The sequence below is a fragment of the Ammospiza caudacuta genome, chromosome 2 (genome assembly GCF_027887145.1).
Source record: "Ammospiza caudacuta isolate bAmmCau1 chromosome 2, bAmmCau1.pri, whole genome shotgun sequence".
NCBI classification, from domain to species: domain Eukaryota; kingdom Metazoa; phylum Chordata; class Aves; order Passeriformes; family Passerellidae; genus Ammospiza; species Ammospiza caudacuta.
The window spans coordinates 2051430-2067361 of record NC_080594.1 but is presented as its reverse complement, the minus strand read 5'-3'; the positions used below and the strand labels follow the sequence as shown (position 1 = coordinate 2067361).

Here is a 15932-nt window from a genome sequence, read left to right as displayed (position 1 = left end):
TATCTCTCAGTTGGGAAAGGTCAGCCTTGAAATTTCCAGGTCAGAGCTGCTTGACAAGGATTTAGTGTCATCCACAACTTGGGACATGCTAACAGGATTTCTTGTTTAAAGGCAGTGCTCTAACTGTAAGAAGAGGCTAAGAGGGCAAATCTGCAAGGAAAGAGATGATTCATTCCAGTGATTTATCCTTGCACTTCCAGGCTCTCAGACTCAAAGATGTTCCCTCTCCTTGCACGAGGCATGACTGACCCATCTTTCCATTACTGCACTGCTGTGCTGACTTATTGCAGTTCAGGGATGTAAACAGGACAGATTTCCTAATCTGTGGGGTTATTTGCACAAAATAATTTGTACCTTCCTGGAAAGCCTGGATCCTTGCTTGGTGTAACAGGGCAGCCCAGCCAACTGCTTTGGTCACTTGGGAAATCAAAGACAACTGCAGAGATGAGCAGTGGGACACACCATTTAATTATCACCAGCCTTTCTAAGCATTCCTGTTTTTCCAAGGTTATATGGCCGGACAGTTGGAATTGGGCTGCAGCCTGGGAGAACATTACACTGGCCTCTTGTGCACCATATCCCTTTTCATTGACAAACTAACACTTCTTTAATGAGATGTGCTGAGGTTGTTATCCAAAATACATTCCTTATCCCAGATGTCATCTCTAGCACCTCTCCCAGGGGTATCTGGGTGTTTGGACCCAGACATGTTTGCAAATCCAGGGCTTGATCAGGTCCCAGTGAAGTCAATAAAAATATTGTTGGTGCTGAGCAGACATGCATTAGGCTCAAAGGAAAAGTAAAACCCATCCAAGAAAATTACAGGTTCTTTTTTCAATCAAAATATGTCTTCTCTCTCTCTCTTTAATTTTTTTCTGCTGTTTTAACTTCATAATGAGTTTGAGTAACTGAGAAAATGTTTAAATTTTAGAATGTTGAATAGTCCTGGCCCAGTGCCCAAAAAGTTAATGTGACCTTCCTAATACATATCTCTTATTAATTTTGAACCTTACTGACTCCAGTGAAGAATTTTTGGGGATGACAGAGCACTGAAATGTGGAAAAAGAAATACCAGGAGGCTGAGAAGTGAACTGTGGTTCACAGGCATCACCATTTCCGGGAAAATGGAAAAAGAAGAATGAACACTTGCAAAACTTTGGTGAGTTAAACATTTCATAAGCACAACCTCAGGGTCATGTTAATGCAGTCATTTACACGGGAATATTAATTCTTCAGGCTTTTGTGGCTTCAGTTAAGCTGTTCCTTAGAAAAATGGTGGAGTTGCAAAGCAGTCCCTGGAAGCCACAGGGGCGTCTGTCTGTGCATCCCACCACCCATCCTGACCCTGCCAAGCATTACAGGTGTGCACATCATTTTCTTCCGGAGGGGTCAGAGGTTTATTTGCTGCTTGCAGGTGAGCATGAGGCTGGAAATCTGCATCCCTGCAGAGTCCTGCAGGCAGAGAGCACCTGTTCGTGGCACTGTCCTGGGACGTGCAGAGGAAACACGGGGTAAATAGGCACTTTTGTTTGTCGCTGTGGGGTCTGGACCTCAGCAGGGGGAAATCAGTCAGAATCCTCAGGGGACTCCTTGCTGTCACCTTCCCAGAGCCGTTCCAGCCCAGGGAACGGGGCATTTGCCGTCTCCACCTATTCCATTGGCAGGGCTGAGGCGCAAAGGTGACTGCGGTCCCCTGTCCCTGCCGGAGCCCCGAGCAGGGGGCGAGGGTGGCACACGAGGGGACGGGGTCGGCGGCTCTGTGCGGCAGCGGGGGATGACCCAAGGGTCCGAAGTGATCCCGAAGGTCAGAGCCAGCATGGCCCCCTCCCCGCCCACTGTGCCGCCGGCTCGGGGGAGCCCAGCCCGCCCCGGAGGGTGACAGCTTGCGGCACTGATGACAGCCGGGGCGCACACAAAGACGGGAGGGAAGTTCGGCGCTGCCCGGGGCCGAGCGGGGACACGGCGGGACCCGGGGGCTCCACCAGCCCGGCAGAGCTCCCCCGCTGGCTCCGGAGCCAGGCACAGACCTCTCCTCCTCCTCCTCCTCTTCTTCCTCCTCCTGGTGCTCCCCGAGCCCTGCGAGCCGCAGCCCCGGCAGGACGCGAGGTAAGCGCGGCTCCGGCCGGGCACATGCCGAGCCCCTTGCTGCGGCTGCCGGCGGTGCGGGGCAGCTCGCGTTTCTCACACACACAACTCATACACACACAAACGTCTCTCTCCCGCCGGTCTGTCTCCGTGCCGCGGCCCCGCTCCCTCCGGCTCCTCTCCTCTCCCGCTTCCCTCTCTCCCGCTCACTCTCGCTGGTTTCTCCTCCCCCCGAAGCCGCCCCCCCTCCCCCTTTCCGCCTCCCCTCAAGTTTCTCCTTCTGTCTGATTAAATGAGAAGGAAGTGTGGGAGTGGTGGTTTTGAAGCTCTCCCTTTAAGAGGCAGCCTGCAGTGACGAATTGTTGAAATTGCCATTGCAGGATGGCATTCCGCTATAAATTCATTGTTCCACCTCCTCTCATCTTCACATTTCTCTCCCTTCTCCTCTTGTTCACATCGACAGACTGGGGATAACAACAACAACAACAGGAAAGATACAGGGAGGGGGCTTTTACAGAAGTCCAGGACGTTTTACGCTTCTTGGGCTTTTTTTTTTCTCCCTTTTTTTTTTTTTTTTTTTTCTTTTTAACCATCTCACCGGAGACCATCGAGGCGGTTTTGGGTGTCTGAATTTCTTCTCTCCCCTTCTCCTCCTCCTCTTCAAAACAAAAGAGGGCAAAAGAAGGAAAGGAGCCCACCGGAGCCCGAGAAAGTGCCGAGTCGCAGTAGACCTGCTGCTGCTACTGGTGATGATTCGGTGACTACAGCAGAGAAGTGGAAGGGGAGTGGGAAGTGCTCAAACTTCTCTACTTGCCGGCTCCGAGCCGTCTCTCCTCCTTTTCCTCTCTCCTCACTTTGCCTCCCCGGCAGCAGTGATTTGGGATTTTTTTTTTTTTTTTTTTTGCCTCTCTCTCTCTCCCTCCCTCTCTCTCTCTCTCTCTCTCTCCCTCTCTCTCCCTTTCCATGTGCTCCCGGCTCTTCCCTGCAGAGAAACACAAAGTTCACACGCGAGCGGCTTTTGTTGACATTTTTTTCTCTCCCACTCACACTTCGGGAGGGAGAACTTGAGAACTTTTTTTATTTCCTTTTTTTTTTCTCGTCCTTCCTTTTTTTTTTTTTTTTTTTTTTTTTCCCTTTCCCGCACCTCTCCTTTTCTCCCCATCCCTTAACCCCGCTGCCGCGCTCCGCCGGCGGGCTCCCGTTATTCCCATCACCATCGCCACCACAATCACCACTCCCGCCGCCGCGCTGCCCCGCGCCGAGGCGAGGATGCTGCCGGCGCTGCTGTGGTTGCTGCTGGCCGCCCGTGCCGGCCGCGCCGCGCCGCCGCCGCCCGCACCTGCCGAGCCCGGCGCGCCGCCCGCCCGGCCCCCCGCCCCCGGGCCGCCCCGCGGGGCCGTGCGGCGCCTCGACCCGACCTACGCGGGGGGCGGCAGGGCGGGCTACGTGCTCTACGCCGGGGGACAGCGCTTCCTGCTCGACCTGGAGCGCGACGGGCCGCGCTGCCACTACCGCGGCACGGTGGACGGCAGCCCGCGCTCGCTCGCCGTCTTCAACCTCTGCGGCGGCCTCGACGGCTTCTTCGCCGTGGGCAGCTCCCGCTACACCGTGCGCCCGGCGCGCCGCGCTCCGCACGCAGAGGCCGCGGCGCGGATCTACGGCGAGGGCCCGGCCCGCGCCCCCCACGTCTTCCGCAGGGAGAGCTTCAGCTTCGAGACGGTGCCGGCCCGCACCAGCTGCGAGACCCGGGACCCCGCCAGCCCGGCGGGCGGGGACGGGCGGCGGCGGCGGCGGCGGCGCTCCGTGTCCCGGGCCCGGCAGGTGGAGCTGCTGCTGGTGGCCGACGCCTCCATGGTGCGCAAGTACGGCAAGGGGCTGCAGCACTACCTGCTCACGCTGGCCTCCATCGCCTCCCGGCTCTACGCGCACGCCAGCCTGGAGAACCACGTGCGGCTGGCCGTGGTGAAGGTGGTGGCGCTGGGCGACAAGGAGAAGGGGCTGGAGGTCACCAGGAACGCCGCCACCACGCTCAAGAACTTCTGCAAGTGGCAGCACCAGCACAACCGCCTCGACGACGACCACGAGGACCACTACGACGCCGCCATCCTCTTCACCCGCGAGGTAGGCACGGCCCCGGCCGTGGGCATGGCCATGGCAGCGAAAGGTGTCCCTCGGGCCTGGGGTGGCCGGGCTGCCGGGCCTCCGGCCACCCTGCTCGGCTTTGCCCAGTGGTTGCCTCCCCACTCGTGGATCCGGCTTGTCCATCGGGCAGTGCAGCATCTCAGGGACTGGCACCCACTACTGGGCATGGCAGGGGGATTGAGATCTGTGTGTGTCCCTTGCCCTGTGCTGTCACCCCGCCGTGGGTTCACCAGTGCAGTGCTGGGACCCCAGCCCGGTGGAGAGGTGGGAGCTTTGGTCGTGGGACTCAGCCTGACGTCCTTTTGCTTCAGACTTTGTCCTGTCTGTCCATGTGAGATATTTAACACTCTCTGCAGAGGTGGTCCAGTCGGGAAGGGCTGATAGCGCTTCCTAGCCTAAATTAGTCCCCAAACAAACCTGCTAGGGAAGGTGGTGGAGAGCACCTTAAGAACACAGACGTCGTGCTTGTGGAGCACATCGGGACGCTCTTTGCAGCAGGGATAGCTGCACCGCGCTGGAAGCCAGCAGCGCTTGTGGTTCAGGTGTAGGACGTAAGTGCAGCCCGCAGGTAAACAGGGCTGCACAGGCTGGCTGACTTGGGCTGCGTGGTGGCAGGGGCTGCGGTCCCTGTCCTGCCCCCCAAGCGGGTGCCCCCATCAGCTGTGGCTTGGATCTGCTCGTGTTGCCCATGCAGAGCCGTGCCTTGCTGCTCCACGCTGGGTTGTTGATTAATTACATTGCCAGAGGTCGTTAAGGGACATTGCTCTGGTAGACATGTGGCCGAGTTTATGCAATGAAGTTCTGTAAGAATATCCCTTCAGCGGTTTGGGTTTGGTGTTTTCTTTTTTTCCCTTTCCCCAAGTACGAAAAAAATAACTGCATGACTTTCCGTTCATTTGAGTTCTCCGGCTTTGCTACATGGTAGGAGCCTGCCAAAAAGGATGCTTTGGATGGTTTGTGGAAGGAGTTGCTCCAGAAGGGAGAAAAAAAGCGCCTGGCTTGCTTTTATAGCTGTAAATAGTTGAAACATTAGGTTCTGTGTCAGGCATCACTTGTACAACAGGAGCCCTTTTTAGCAGGTTAAAGCCCATCAGTGCAATTTGCAAGCTTTCAATTTTTTATCGCTATAACATGAATGAAAGCAGGCTACCTAGACTGGGTCAGAGTGTCTTTGGGTTTGCTGTAAACATCTTTTCCAATGGCTTATTAAGCCTGGGCCAGAATCCATCACTTCTCTCTGAAGAGTGTTTCTCTCTGCCACTATTCCCACTTATTTCCCTGGGCTATATGACAATTCTGAAACACTTAGGGTGGCGACTGTGAACCTTCAAGTCGATTATTAAGAGATAGGATGTGACTTTAAAGTGCAGTTGCTTTACAGCTGCTTAGCTGTAATTCTTTGCATGGACACCCTCCTGCCAGAATAAGAGGGTGCTGCTAATCAGTAATCCGCTTTCAAAGACTCGCGAGCAATGCATAGAATCACCTCTCTGGGCTGTAAGTAGTGCATAGAATAAACAAATCACCACGGTTCCTGTGCTCTCCTTGCACTCTTGAGATGCAAATGTTGCTTGCACTGCTGCTCAGGGCTGCTTCATGAGAAGAAAAGCACAGGCTTGTGTGTTCTTGGTTTACATTTTAACAGCTTTAACTCTGGGATTAGCTGCTCGATGCAGTTCAGGACAACTTAATCTGCTTTAATGCTTTGCTCTGTGCACACGGACATTGTTTGGCAGTGTTTGACTGAATTAAGAACCAGACTGGAGTTTCTTGCTACATGTGTTCATGATGTTCTTTGCAGAGAGTGTGTGTGAGCCCACACGATTTTTATATGCTTACCCTTGAAATGTCAACATGAATCTATTTGCTCCCCGCGGAATGTAAACACGAAAAGGGTTAAAGGATGAAAAAGCAGTAGAGATGTTTCCTGGAGAAAACAGCCCCGCTTTGAACTACAGGAGAGATTTTTTCCAGTTTAGCTTTTCAATGAGAGTGGCAGCAGTTGGCAGGAGAGCGCCACTTTTACAACTCTGTTTTGGATGGATGAAGTTGGTTGCTAAGCTACAAGACGCCGAGCCGTAGCTGCGTGTTTTGATGGGCTCTGAATATCGTCATGCTGATTTTTGAGCATCCAGATGTCTCTTTCTAAGTGCCTTGGCTTTCAGGCACTGGGCAAACGTGTGAGGTACATTTTCCATCCTTGTTTACTGACTGAGGCCACCTTGAGCTTCGTGTTGTCAACAGAATAATATTTGCAGATCGTTTGTCAGCTGAATGCGTGGCCTCAGCTGTATGGAATTGGCTTTGTGTAGATAGAATCTGCATTGTGCATGGCTGATGCCATACAACTCCCTCAATAATAATTATCTTTGTTCTGGAGTGACATTTGATTGGATGGTATTTTTTTACACCAAAACAGGGCTTTATTTGAGTTCCTATATGAAGGAAGAATCCCGACAGAATTCAACAGTGTTACTTCATTCTCTTTGCTTGTTTTTACTTCTTTAAAGATAAATTAGTAACCATTGGTAGCCTGAGAGTGCATTGGCAGCTCTCCTTTTTTATTAAATTAGCAGTGGTTCACATTATAGAAGTTAAAATTATGGTTGTTGTCATCATCATCATCATCATTCATACTAGGAAGTACTTCCTATGTAAAAAAATTTAGAAGGAAATTCACTGATTCTGAGTTAAAGCCGGCACTTCTTCTGGTCATAGTCTGTATTTAATTGGATAAGGGCCTTAAAGTAATTATTCTGCAGATCACAGTAAATCAATATAAGCATGAATTCAGTTTGGGGTGATATAGGCAACATCTTAAAGCTGGTTTTAGGCTTTGTGTTGCTTATCAGTGATGGCAAGGGTCCATTAGCTGCAGTGGGTCCTCTGTTTACTCTGTAAATGCAAGGATAACTAGAGTTACATGTCTGGCCATTGTGAAAAACTTAAGTGGATGCAGAAATCATCTGTCACTAAATATTGCAGAAATTTAGTTGGGTTCCACAGTGATTTTTTAAATCTGATAATGAGAAGTGTATTTTCCCAGTGGTTACAATCTGTAATTTTGACCCATGAGGAGCAGGATGAAGCATGGCAGAGGTCTGACTTGACAGTAAGCAAACGTGATAATTTTCTGATATTTCTAAATTTCCTCAAGGCAGCTTGACCATAAGAGCCTTAGAGAGCACATGAGTCCCCTGCTGTTGGATTACTTTGTGGTTAATCCTTGGCAGCAGCTGTAAATCTTTGGGCCTCATGAATCCTGGAGCATCCTCCATGGAATATGGTGGTGCAAGGATGCAATTCTGGTGGCCAGGTGAGTCTCCTCAACTCACCTGAGAAGTGGCTTTTTAGTGGGGAGGAGGAAGAGCTTGCTACGCCCTCTTTCTCTGGAGATTACATCACTTGTTGTCCATGGCAGTGAAGTCAACAGCAAATTTAGAATTTAGTGTTTCATCAGTTGTTCTCAGTGGCAGTGAAGTCAAGAGCAAATTTAGAGTTTATTCTGTTTCAGCCCTTTTTATAGTGAACAGTTTGCAGGAGCTGGAAGCAGATCATCTTCAGATTTTTATGGGTGCAACAAAACACTTGCCGGATTATTTGCCACAGTAGCAAAACAGATTAGATGGGACTGCAGTTGAACTCACAGTGTTCTTTTTCTGTGGTCCAGCCTGCTCAGCAATTATCCTCTAGGATCCATCCAGTCTATTTCATTAGTGGCTCTTAGTTAAATTTCAAGTGAACTATTGAATGCATTTGGACAAAATCCAGCTCTCTTCCTTCTCCCCCCGTTCTGAATCATCCTAAGATTAAAATAGATGTTTCTCACAGTAGATACAGACATTAGGAGCAAGGAAAAAATCTTTTCTTAAGTGCTTGTTAGCATCATCTGTGATACTACCATCATGCCTGGCTCGAGCAGAGGGTTCATGCTAGAGCCAAAGGCCACTGTCCTGCCTTTTTCTACACAGTAATTATATGGGGCTGGTGTGTTTGATTTAGTTTAACTGTCCATCTGGCAGTGCAGTGAAATTTAACAGCAAGCTTTGTATTATCTCAGCTCTGTAGATTATAATTTCACTGCATGGAGCACATGCTTTCTTTGGCTCTACTTCTTTCTTCTTCTTTTTTTTTCTCTTTTCTCTGTTATCATCTTCCAACAATTATTATCCCCTAGCAGTAAAACAAGTCACTGTACTAATGGTCAGTAGAATAGATTTCACTGTTAAATTAATACTCTGAAGAAATTGTAGTGTGATGTGTAGACCAGTTTCATAGTGTTTTCACCAACTTTGTTGCACATTTAAATAATGTCCCTAGGGAAAACAAAGTGGGACATAACTGATAGAGGAGAAGTTTGATTCACCCTGGTCTGGAGAGATGGTGTGGAGTTTCCCCTCAAAGGAACTGTGGCTTAGGCAGGTTAAATCACACATTTTTACTTGGTCATCACTCACCAGTTTCATAACTGAAACTTCTCCCCATGCAGATCCCAAATGCTTTATTTGCATTTTGTCAGTATTTTAAAATAACCCATAGTTTGTATCACTCTGCTGTTTGTTTGTCCTTTTTTTTTTTTCTTAATGCTCAAGCCCCAGGCTCATATTTATGATATGAACCCCAGAAACAAATTAACTCAATTTTTAAGCTGAACTGCTGGGGAAATACATTTGGGTTTGGCAGTTATCACCATTGTGGTTTTCCTCAGAAGGTAACCAGGCTCTGGCCACCCTCTCAAAATGTGGCCAAGGGAGGACAGAGCAGTAACCCAGCGAGCCTTTCCTCACCCAGGATCCTTTCTGCTCATGTGAACATTGCATTTGAAACCCCGTGTGCCGTTCCAGGCTGCTGTGACATCAGTGAAAGGTCACCCACTTTGCAGAGGGGCTGAAGGAGGGTGGATGTGTGTGTTCCCAACACCACCTGACCCCACCCTCCTGCCCAGCCTGCGGTGGGAAGGCTGCTGCTGCAGGAAATTGGAAAGTCGTGCCTAATTCCTTCCTCTGCTGCAGGGATTTTAGGTCCGTATCGCCCACCTCCCGGGAGAGGTCCTTAACCAGGAGGTCGTAAGCTGTTCCAGGTGTTAAGGAAACTTTCCACCCCTCTGACCAAAGGTCTGTCACTGTTTAGTGAGTAATTCATATGGTGAGAACGAGGGGAATCGTGACCTGAAGCCGCTGAGTGGAGCGCAGCGCCTGGAGCAAGGTGGTCTGGGTTCCTCAAGCATGGAGAGGAACTGTTTCTGTGATTTACCACAGGCTGTTCAGTGGGAAGGAGGAAGGATGAGCAATAGGGACCAAAAATTAGGTCCCTTCACTGACTGCATTTCAGGGAAACCTTGGGCTCAGGGGCTGCTCCAGGAGGAGCCACAGCTCCCTGTGTGCTTGGCAGGAGCCTGATGTAGACCATAAAGTGCTCTCCGGAAAAAGATGCTTCTAGTTGGCCTCGTCCCTGGAAGGAATTTGTAGCTGTATCGTGTTCTTAGTGGGAAAAGGCTTGAGCTGATGAGCTGCTGCAAAAGGACCAGTGAGCAGAACTGTAAAGGTTTTAGCTGTGCTTTACAAGAAGGTGATGTGAAGCTTGGCCTGCACAAAGCCTCATCCTGTGGGTTCTTCTCATCCTGATCTGAGAAGCTCTGTGGGCTCGGCCTCCCTCAGGGCCAAAGGTGGAGAAACATCTGAATGAAACATCTGAACCTCAGTAAGCAAAGTGCCCAGCTGTTCCAGCCTGTGGAACTGTGGCACTTTAGGGCCCACAGGATCCCAAACTGCAAGCCCTGTGAGGGGTAGATAACTCAGAAGACCTGAGGACATGTTCTTCTGCCCTTAAATCCCACCAAAGTGTCCATGTTAGTGCTCACATCATGTTTTGGATCTGGTCAGCGGGCTCTGACCTAATCCCAGGTTTCACTAAACAGTTTATTCTTGTCTTGAAACCTACTATAGAACACATTTCAGGTGAAATGAACTCCCTGCTCCAGTCAGGACATGGTGACAGTTACCTCCCTTCACAACAAGGCCATGTACACATGGCAGCCAGCCAGCTGCTCCTGATGGATTTGGGATGCCAAGAAAACTTGGCCTCTAATGAGCTGTCTAATTAACTACTAGACTTGTGACGTACAGCTTAGTTTTACTAAGCCATTCCTTTGCCAAAGCTTAGCATCACTTGCCTCCTGCATAGCAAATGCATTGCCTTGTCATTCTTCTGTTTTGAAACTACTGTAAAGCAGATCAAGTGCCATGCTCCTTTCCTTCTTTAGAAATAGCAAAAAACATTCTTTAACTCTTCTGCCACTGTTTCAAGGCAATTGAGCATCCAGATCTGAGTAGCTGATTAACTTTCTAGTAGAAGCAAAAAAAAAGCAGAGTGAAATAATCATTGGAAACCGGTTTTATGGATCACGAGTCCCCTCTTTCCTCGTGCTATAGCTGGAGTATGAAAAGTTGAGGCTACCTACACAGATTTTTTGAGATTGCATCATTACATTGAAGCCTGTTTTTAACACAAAGTTAAAATATTTTCCAGGGAATTTAAACCTTCTACTGTACTCCCAGAAAGTTTACTTTATGACTGCTTTCCAGGACTGCCCAGGAAAGCAAAAAACAAATCTAACTATTGATTCTGGTAATGAATAATCCATAGTCAGTGTTTGATGGCTAAGCAGGCATGATTTTCAGTAACATCACTTGCAGTCAAGCTGTTTGGAAGCTGGTATTGGTGAATTGACCCAAAAGCAAATTTTTCAGAATATTTGTCTCAGAGATGCCATTTGATAGGCTGCAGTTCTAGTGACAGAAATATATTCCAGTTCAAATTACGCAGAGGCAGGAGAAGTAAAGTGAATGAGATAATAACAACCTAGAGGAGCCCTCAGTAATTTGCCTAAATGATTATTGATAATGTCAGCCTTAGCTGCATATGAGCATCCTCAGGCAGCCACCAAGGGCTGGAATTGGCAGGGAAGCTGTTGTGGGGATGTCTGTGGGCTGCCCATCTGCTGCTAGAGCAGGGCATGCCATGGCTGTGCTTTGGGCAGGGCATGGATTGAGCATCCTGGTTTTCCCTGCCAATTCCAGCTGAGGTGAGATTTTGCTAACATCTCTGCCCTAATATTCCATGTTCCACACATCCTGTCAGAATTAGCTCTGTGGAAGTTTACAAGATTGTCTGCTTAGAAAAAAATATATTTTTTAGTTATATTTGAGGCATCAAACCTGGTGAATCATTGTGAAGTCTGGCTGTGGTTGCTGGTGTAAATTCCCAGTGTAGCTGCTTCTTGTGTGCAGATGGGAGTAAATCCTGAGGGGCATGAGGCATCTGGGTGCTGATACCATTGTGCCACACTGGGAGCAACACTGATGTCAGTGCCTGTGCAATAATGACACCCAAATACCAGAAAAGACTGAGTGACATAGAATCAGCATGCAGAGACAAAGCCTGAATTAATGCAGTTTATACTATTTTGGCACTCCCAACCTGTCTAGCCCTCCTCCAGTAAGCTGCTTTCTGTCTGATTTATGTGCTTTTTGGTGCTTCTGTAAGAATTTCAGTTCAGCTGCTTGTGTGGATTCAGGGGTCATTGCTCCATCACAGAATGATAGGATAAATATTGTTGGAAATGACCTCTGATATCATTGAGTCCAACCTTGTGCTAGACCATGGCGCTGAGTGCCACATCCAGCCTTTCCTTAAACACCTCCAGCCCCTCTGGGCAGCCCCTTCCAATATCTCATCACCCTCTCTGTGAGGAAATTCTTCCTAAATGTCCAACCTAAACATCGAGCTCTTGTCCCACTGATAGTTTCCTGGAAGCCAGAACTTAGCCTAAAATTTCTTCTCCATATATGTAATACTGCTTTGTATTTTTAGCTTGAAAATTTTCTTTGTTGGGAAAAAACCCACCTTTTTTTCTTTCTTGGTTATTTTTTGTGTGTGTGTGTTTGTAAAGAGATGCTCTGTCACAGTATCTGTGCACTAGGTGTGGTTTTCTTTGACTTCAATGGGGTTTGAATCCTTTGCTTTTCCAGGTTTGCCTAACCTGTCATAATCAGTGAGCACTGCTGCTCTGAAGCCTCCTATAAGGTGTCTGTTATTCAGGTGGATTAATTATGAAAGACTCCATAAAAGGATGTCCTTGTAGAAAGAGATCTGAAGGGAAGAACAGAATCTTGAAAATGAAGGGAAAAAAGTGCTCTTTGATCATTTTGATAATAACATTTGTCATGGCTTAAAAATGACAATTTCATTCAACCACAATGAAATGAAGTGTTCCAAATAGCATGGCTCCTACTTCTCCTTCTCATCTAAAAATATGTATATGTGCACATGCACCCTAATATTCTTCCCTCTGCTTCAACAGAAGCATGGAGAAATTGCTGCTGGTGATAAAAACACAATGTCTGACCAAAGTTGAAAGACAAAACCTGCATGGTTTTTGGAGACATCCCATATCTACATGTGGGAGGAGTGGTTAAGTGGTTGGGATTTTGCACTTTCTCTGACTCTCAGCAATCTCTGAGAATTGCTTAATACTTGGTATATTATTGGGTAAGACACTAGTAATTGTACTGCTTGACAGAGGCGGAATGAGGTTTCACATGTAGCCAATCTCATTTCTGTTAAATGAAAATATAGAATTGGTTTCAGAAGAGCAAGGTGATCTCTGGTTCAAGGACTGATCAGGAAGCTGAAGCTTTCTCTGTGCGTTGATTTACCTTCTGTAAATAAAGAGAAATTTCTGGCTTTATTGTCAATGAGGAAATGCTTCCACAGAATATTTTCAGCACCTACCTCAATGCAAGTGTGAGCATCGCAGAGATACAAATTTCGCTAATACAAATTCAAATTTACCTAACAACAATTAGCTGCAGCAACTAGCACCAATTAGCTGCAGAATGTATCCAAAACCTGTTAAAGTCCATGGAAATATTCCCACTAACCTTACCAGGGATTGCCTTGCTGTGCTTTTAACATCTTTAGCTGTAACTTACACTGATATTTTCATCCAGGACCTGCCATTGGCAAAGGCGCCTTTAAGTGGTTGTTACTGCTGGGTGTAAAAATTCATTGTAACGATATTTTTTTTCTTTTTTTTTTTTTTTTTTTTACTTTTCTTTTCCCCTTGCCGGGCAGGATTTATGTGGGCATCATTCCTGTGATACCCTGGGAATGGCAGACGTTGGGACCATCTGCTCCCCCGAGCGCAGCTGCGCGGTGATTGAAGACGACGGCCTCCACGCAGCCTTTACGGTGGCTCACGAAATTGGTATGCAGTGCCTTTTCTGTTCCCCTGCCAAGGCAAACACTCCCAACAGCTGCATTAGGAACCAAAATACCCCGCAATTAATTCCAGATTTCCCCCGGCCGAGCCCCGCCTGGGGATTAGGGCTGTGTACATATGCACTTCAGGGTTAACTAATAAGGGATCAGAAGGCAGGGGAAGGCGCACAGTAGGTGTTTCCTCCCTGACAGTGGCCTTGCTAAGCAGCAGTTGAAGTGAAAATTCAAAGGCTGCTGCTACTGCCCAGAGATGTCAGTGCATGGCCCTCCTGAGAAAGCTTTTGGCCCGTCTGTTGTAATTTGCATGCCCTTATTTATTGGAAAATAAGCCACATTTTTCAACTTGTTGCATGTGCTGTTGTTAGGAAGCTTTTTTCCTTGTATTACCAGCACAGAAAAGCTTTTGTGGCAAAACCCAACATAATTCCAGTATCTCTGTAAGTGTTCAGAAATTGGTTTTAAATCCTGTAATAAGTGAAATTTAATTATTTAGGTGGTAAAGGTTTGGTCACAAAACCTGCTTAGCTTTGTTTCAATTTCTACTTCAGAGGACAGCAATTAAATTAGAAGCCTTGCCTGTACCCTTCAGGAGGGTTTAAGATAGAACTAGTGACAGAAGAAAGTTTGTGTTCTGGGATATGAGTTATTATTATGTCATGATATAACCCTTCCAGAGAGATGCTGCCATCTTGATAATGTTTTATTTGCTGATATTTTGTGAACTGTGTTCACTGGAAATACATTTGCTATAAGACTGTTCACTTTATGGAGTGAACAGCAGTTTGAAAGTGGAGAAGGTTTTTTTTTTTTCTTCTTTTTTTTATAAAATATTCTTGGAAAGAAATAACAAGTAAAGGAGAACTTTCAGAGAGAGCCAGCTGCTGAATTGCCTTGTACCTCGTGCCAAACCAAAGTAAAGTTTGCTTTGGGAGTATCATTGCAGTGGTTCCATTTTCAAGGAGCTTGCAGGTAGAGCCTGAGATCTGGGTGCCTTATACATATGGCTGAGGAAACAGAGGTCACCAAGGATGGAAAATGGCCTGACTTTTCAGTGACAAGTGAGCCTATCCCTTCTCCTCTTATGGCTCTGCAAAGGAATTGCATCAGTGGTGGCTGGAGAAAGGATCAGGCATTGCATGAAAACATGAAATACTGTGGCAGGATGAGTCCCCAAAGCAGAAATTTTATTTTAGTAAGCAATAATCTCACAACAAAAGAAAAAGTCCTCTGGAATCAGTAATTCAGTGCATTTAGAGAGAGCTACAGCAGTGTAGAAAGAAAGATTCACATGGGATGTGGATGCTGTGAGTGAGCCATCACAAACCTGGGATGGGTTAAATGGCAAACTTAGCCTGTCATTCACAGCCAGAGTGCTGAGGACACTGCTTGTGTCCCTTGCACCTAGAAGGGATGTCTCTGCTGAGGGTCATGGATAGGGTTGGGTGAGGAGCCCTCTTGTTGGTGGATCTGATGTGTGAAGAGGAGAGCATTGTCTCTCCTGCCATTTTATCAGCAATAAATATACTTTTAGGTAGACTAAAAATGAAAGAACACAGATCAGTAAAGATAGGGGTGAGCAGCAAACGTTCACATTGTTACCTTGAATTCCACACAGAGAAAATATAAGCAAAAGTGAATTATTTTTAGTGATCTAGAAGCACATTTTGGAGAAAGGCCATTTACATACCTAGGCATTTACAGGAATCTCTAAAAACTATAATTTTCAATGTAAAAAAGGCATGAATTGAAATGAATAAATAAGAACTCTAATGGACATAAAACCTCTAGTTTGAGGCTGTTTAAAATAACATCCTCTTTTTTTTCCCCTCCTCACCAGAAGTTTTTAAGAAAGGAGGGGTGTCAAGTCACAGAATGATCTTTGTGTGTGTGGCCTGAAGTGGGAGAAGCTGAGAAGAAAACACAGCTAAAATTGCTTGAGTACTTAAATTAAATCAAAGGTCAAGAAAGGATGAAAAACAAAAGTGTGGCATGGATACCCTTTAGTTAAGCACTTTGGGGAAACCTTGCTGTATTTTATTTGGAGACCAGATTTCTTCCTGCAATCCAGAAATCTCCAAGTTCCCCCTGTCCTGTGGGCAGGGTGTAACTTTAATTTTACAGTGGCTCAGTTCCTCAGTCAGAGGGAATGCTCTGAGCCTGAGATGTTATTTTCTTTCCCTTGGAAGGTCAAGGTGAGCCCCTGGCTGAAGCAGAGTCACTCTCAGGGATTTTTGTGCATGGGGAGCAGATGCAGCATCTGTAGCATGGACTTGGTCCTCAGAGTGTCCTCAGTGTGACTTCCAGGGGATCTGAATGCTCTTTCTTCCCCCCTGAAGGATACAAGAGCATTTTCCAGGCTCAGATTCTTTCTCTGGAAGGCAACCAAAGTAAATTGAACTGCAGCTCAACCCGACAGGAGGATG

At 47.2% G+C, this 15932-nt stretch overlaps 1 protein-coding gene across 1 annotated transcript in view; it reads left to right on the top strand.

Annotated features, from left to right (window-relative positions):
• Positions 1–2130: 2130 nt before the first annotated feature.
• The window catches only part of ADAMTS5 (ADAM metallopeptidase with thrombospondin type 1 motif 5), a 34782-nt gene continuing 20980 nt past the window's right edge, over positions 2131–15932 (top strand). The window contains exons 1-3 of the mRNA XM_058823269.1: positions 2131–2367; positions 3349–4206; positions 13363–13495. Coding sequence (XP_058679252.1) covers positions 2131–2367; positions 3349–4206; positions 13363–13495 — 1228 coding nt within the window. The remainder of the gene's footprint in view (positions 2368–3348; positions 4207–13362; positions 13496–15932) is intronic.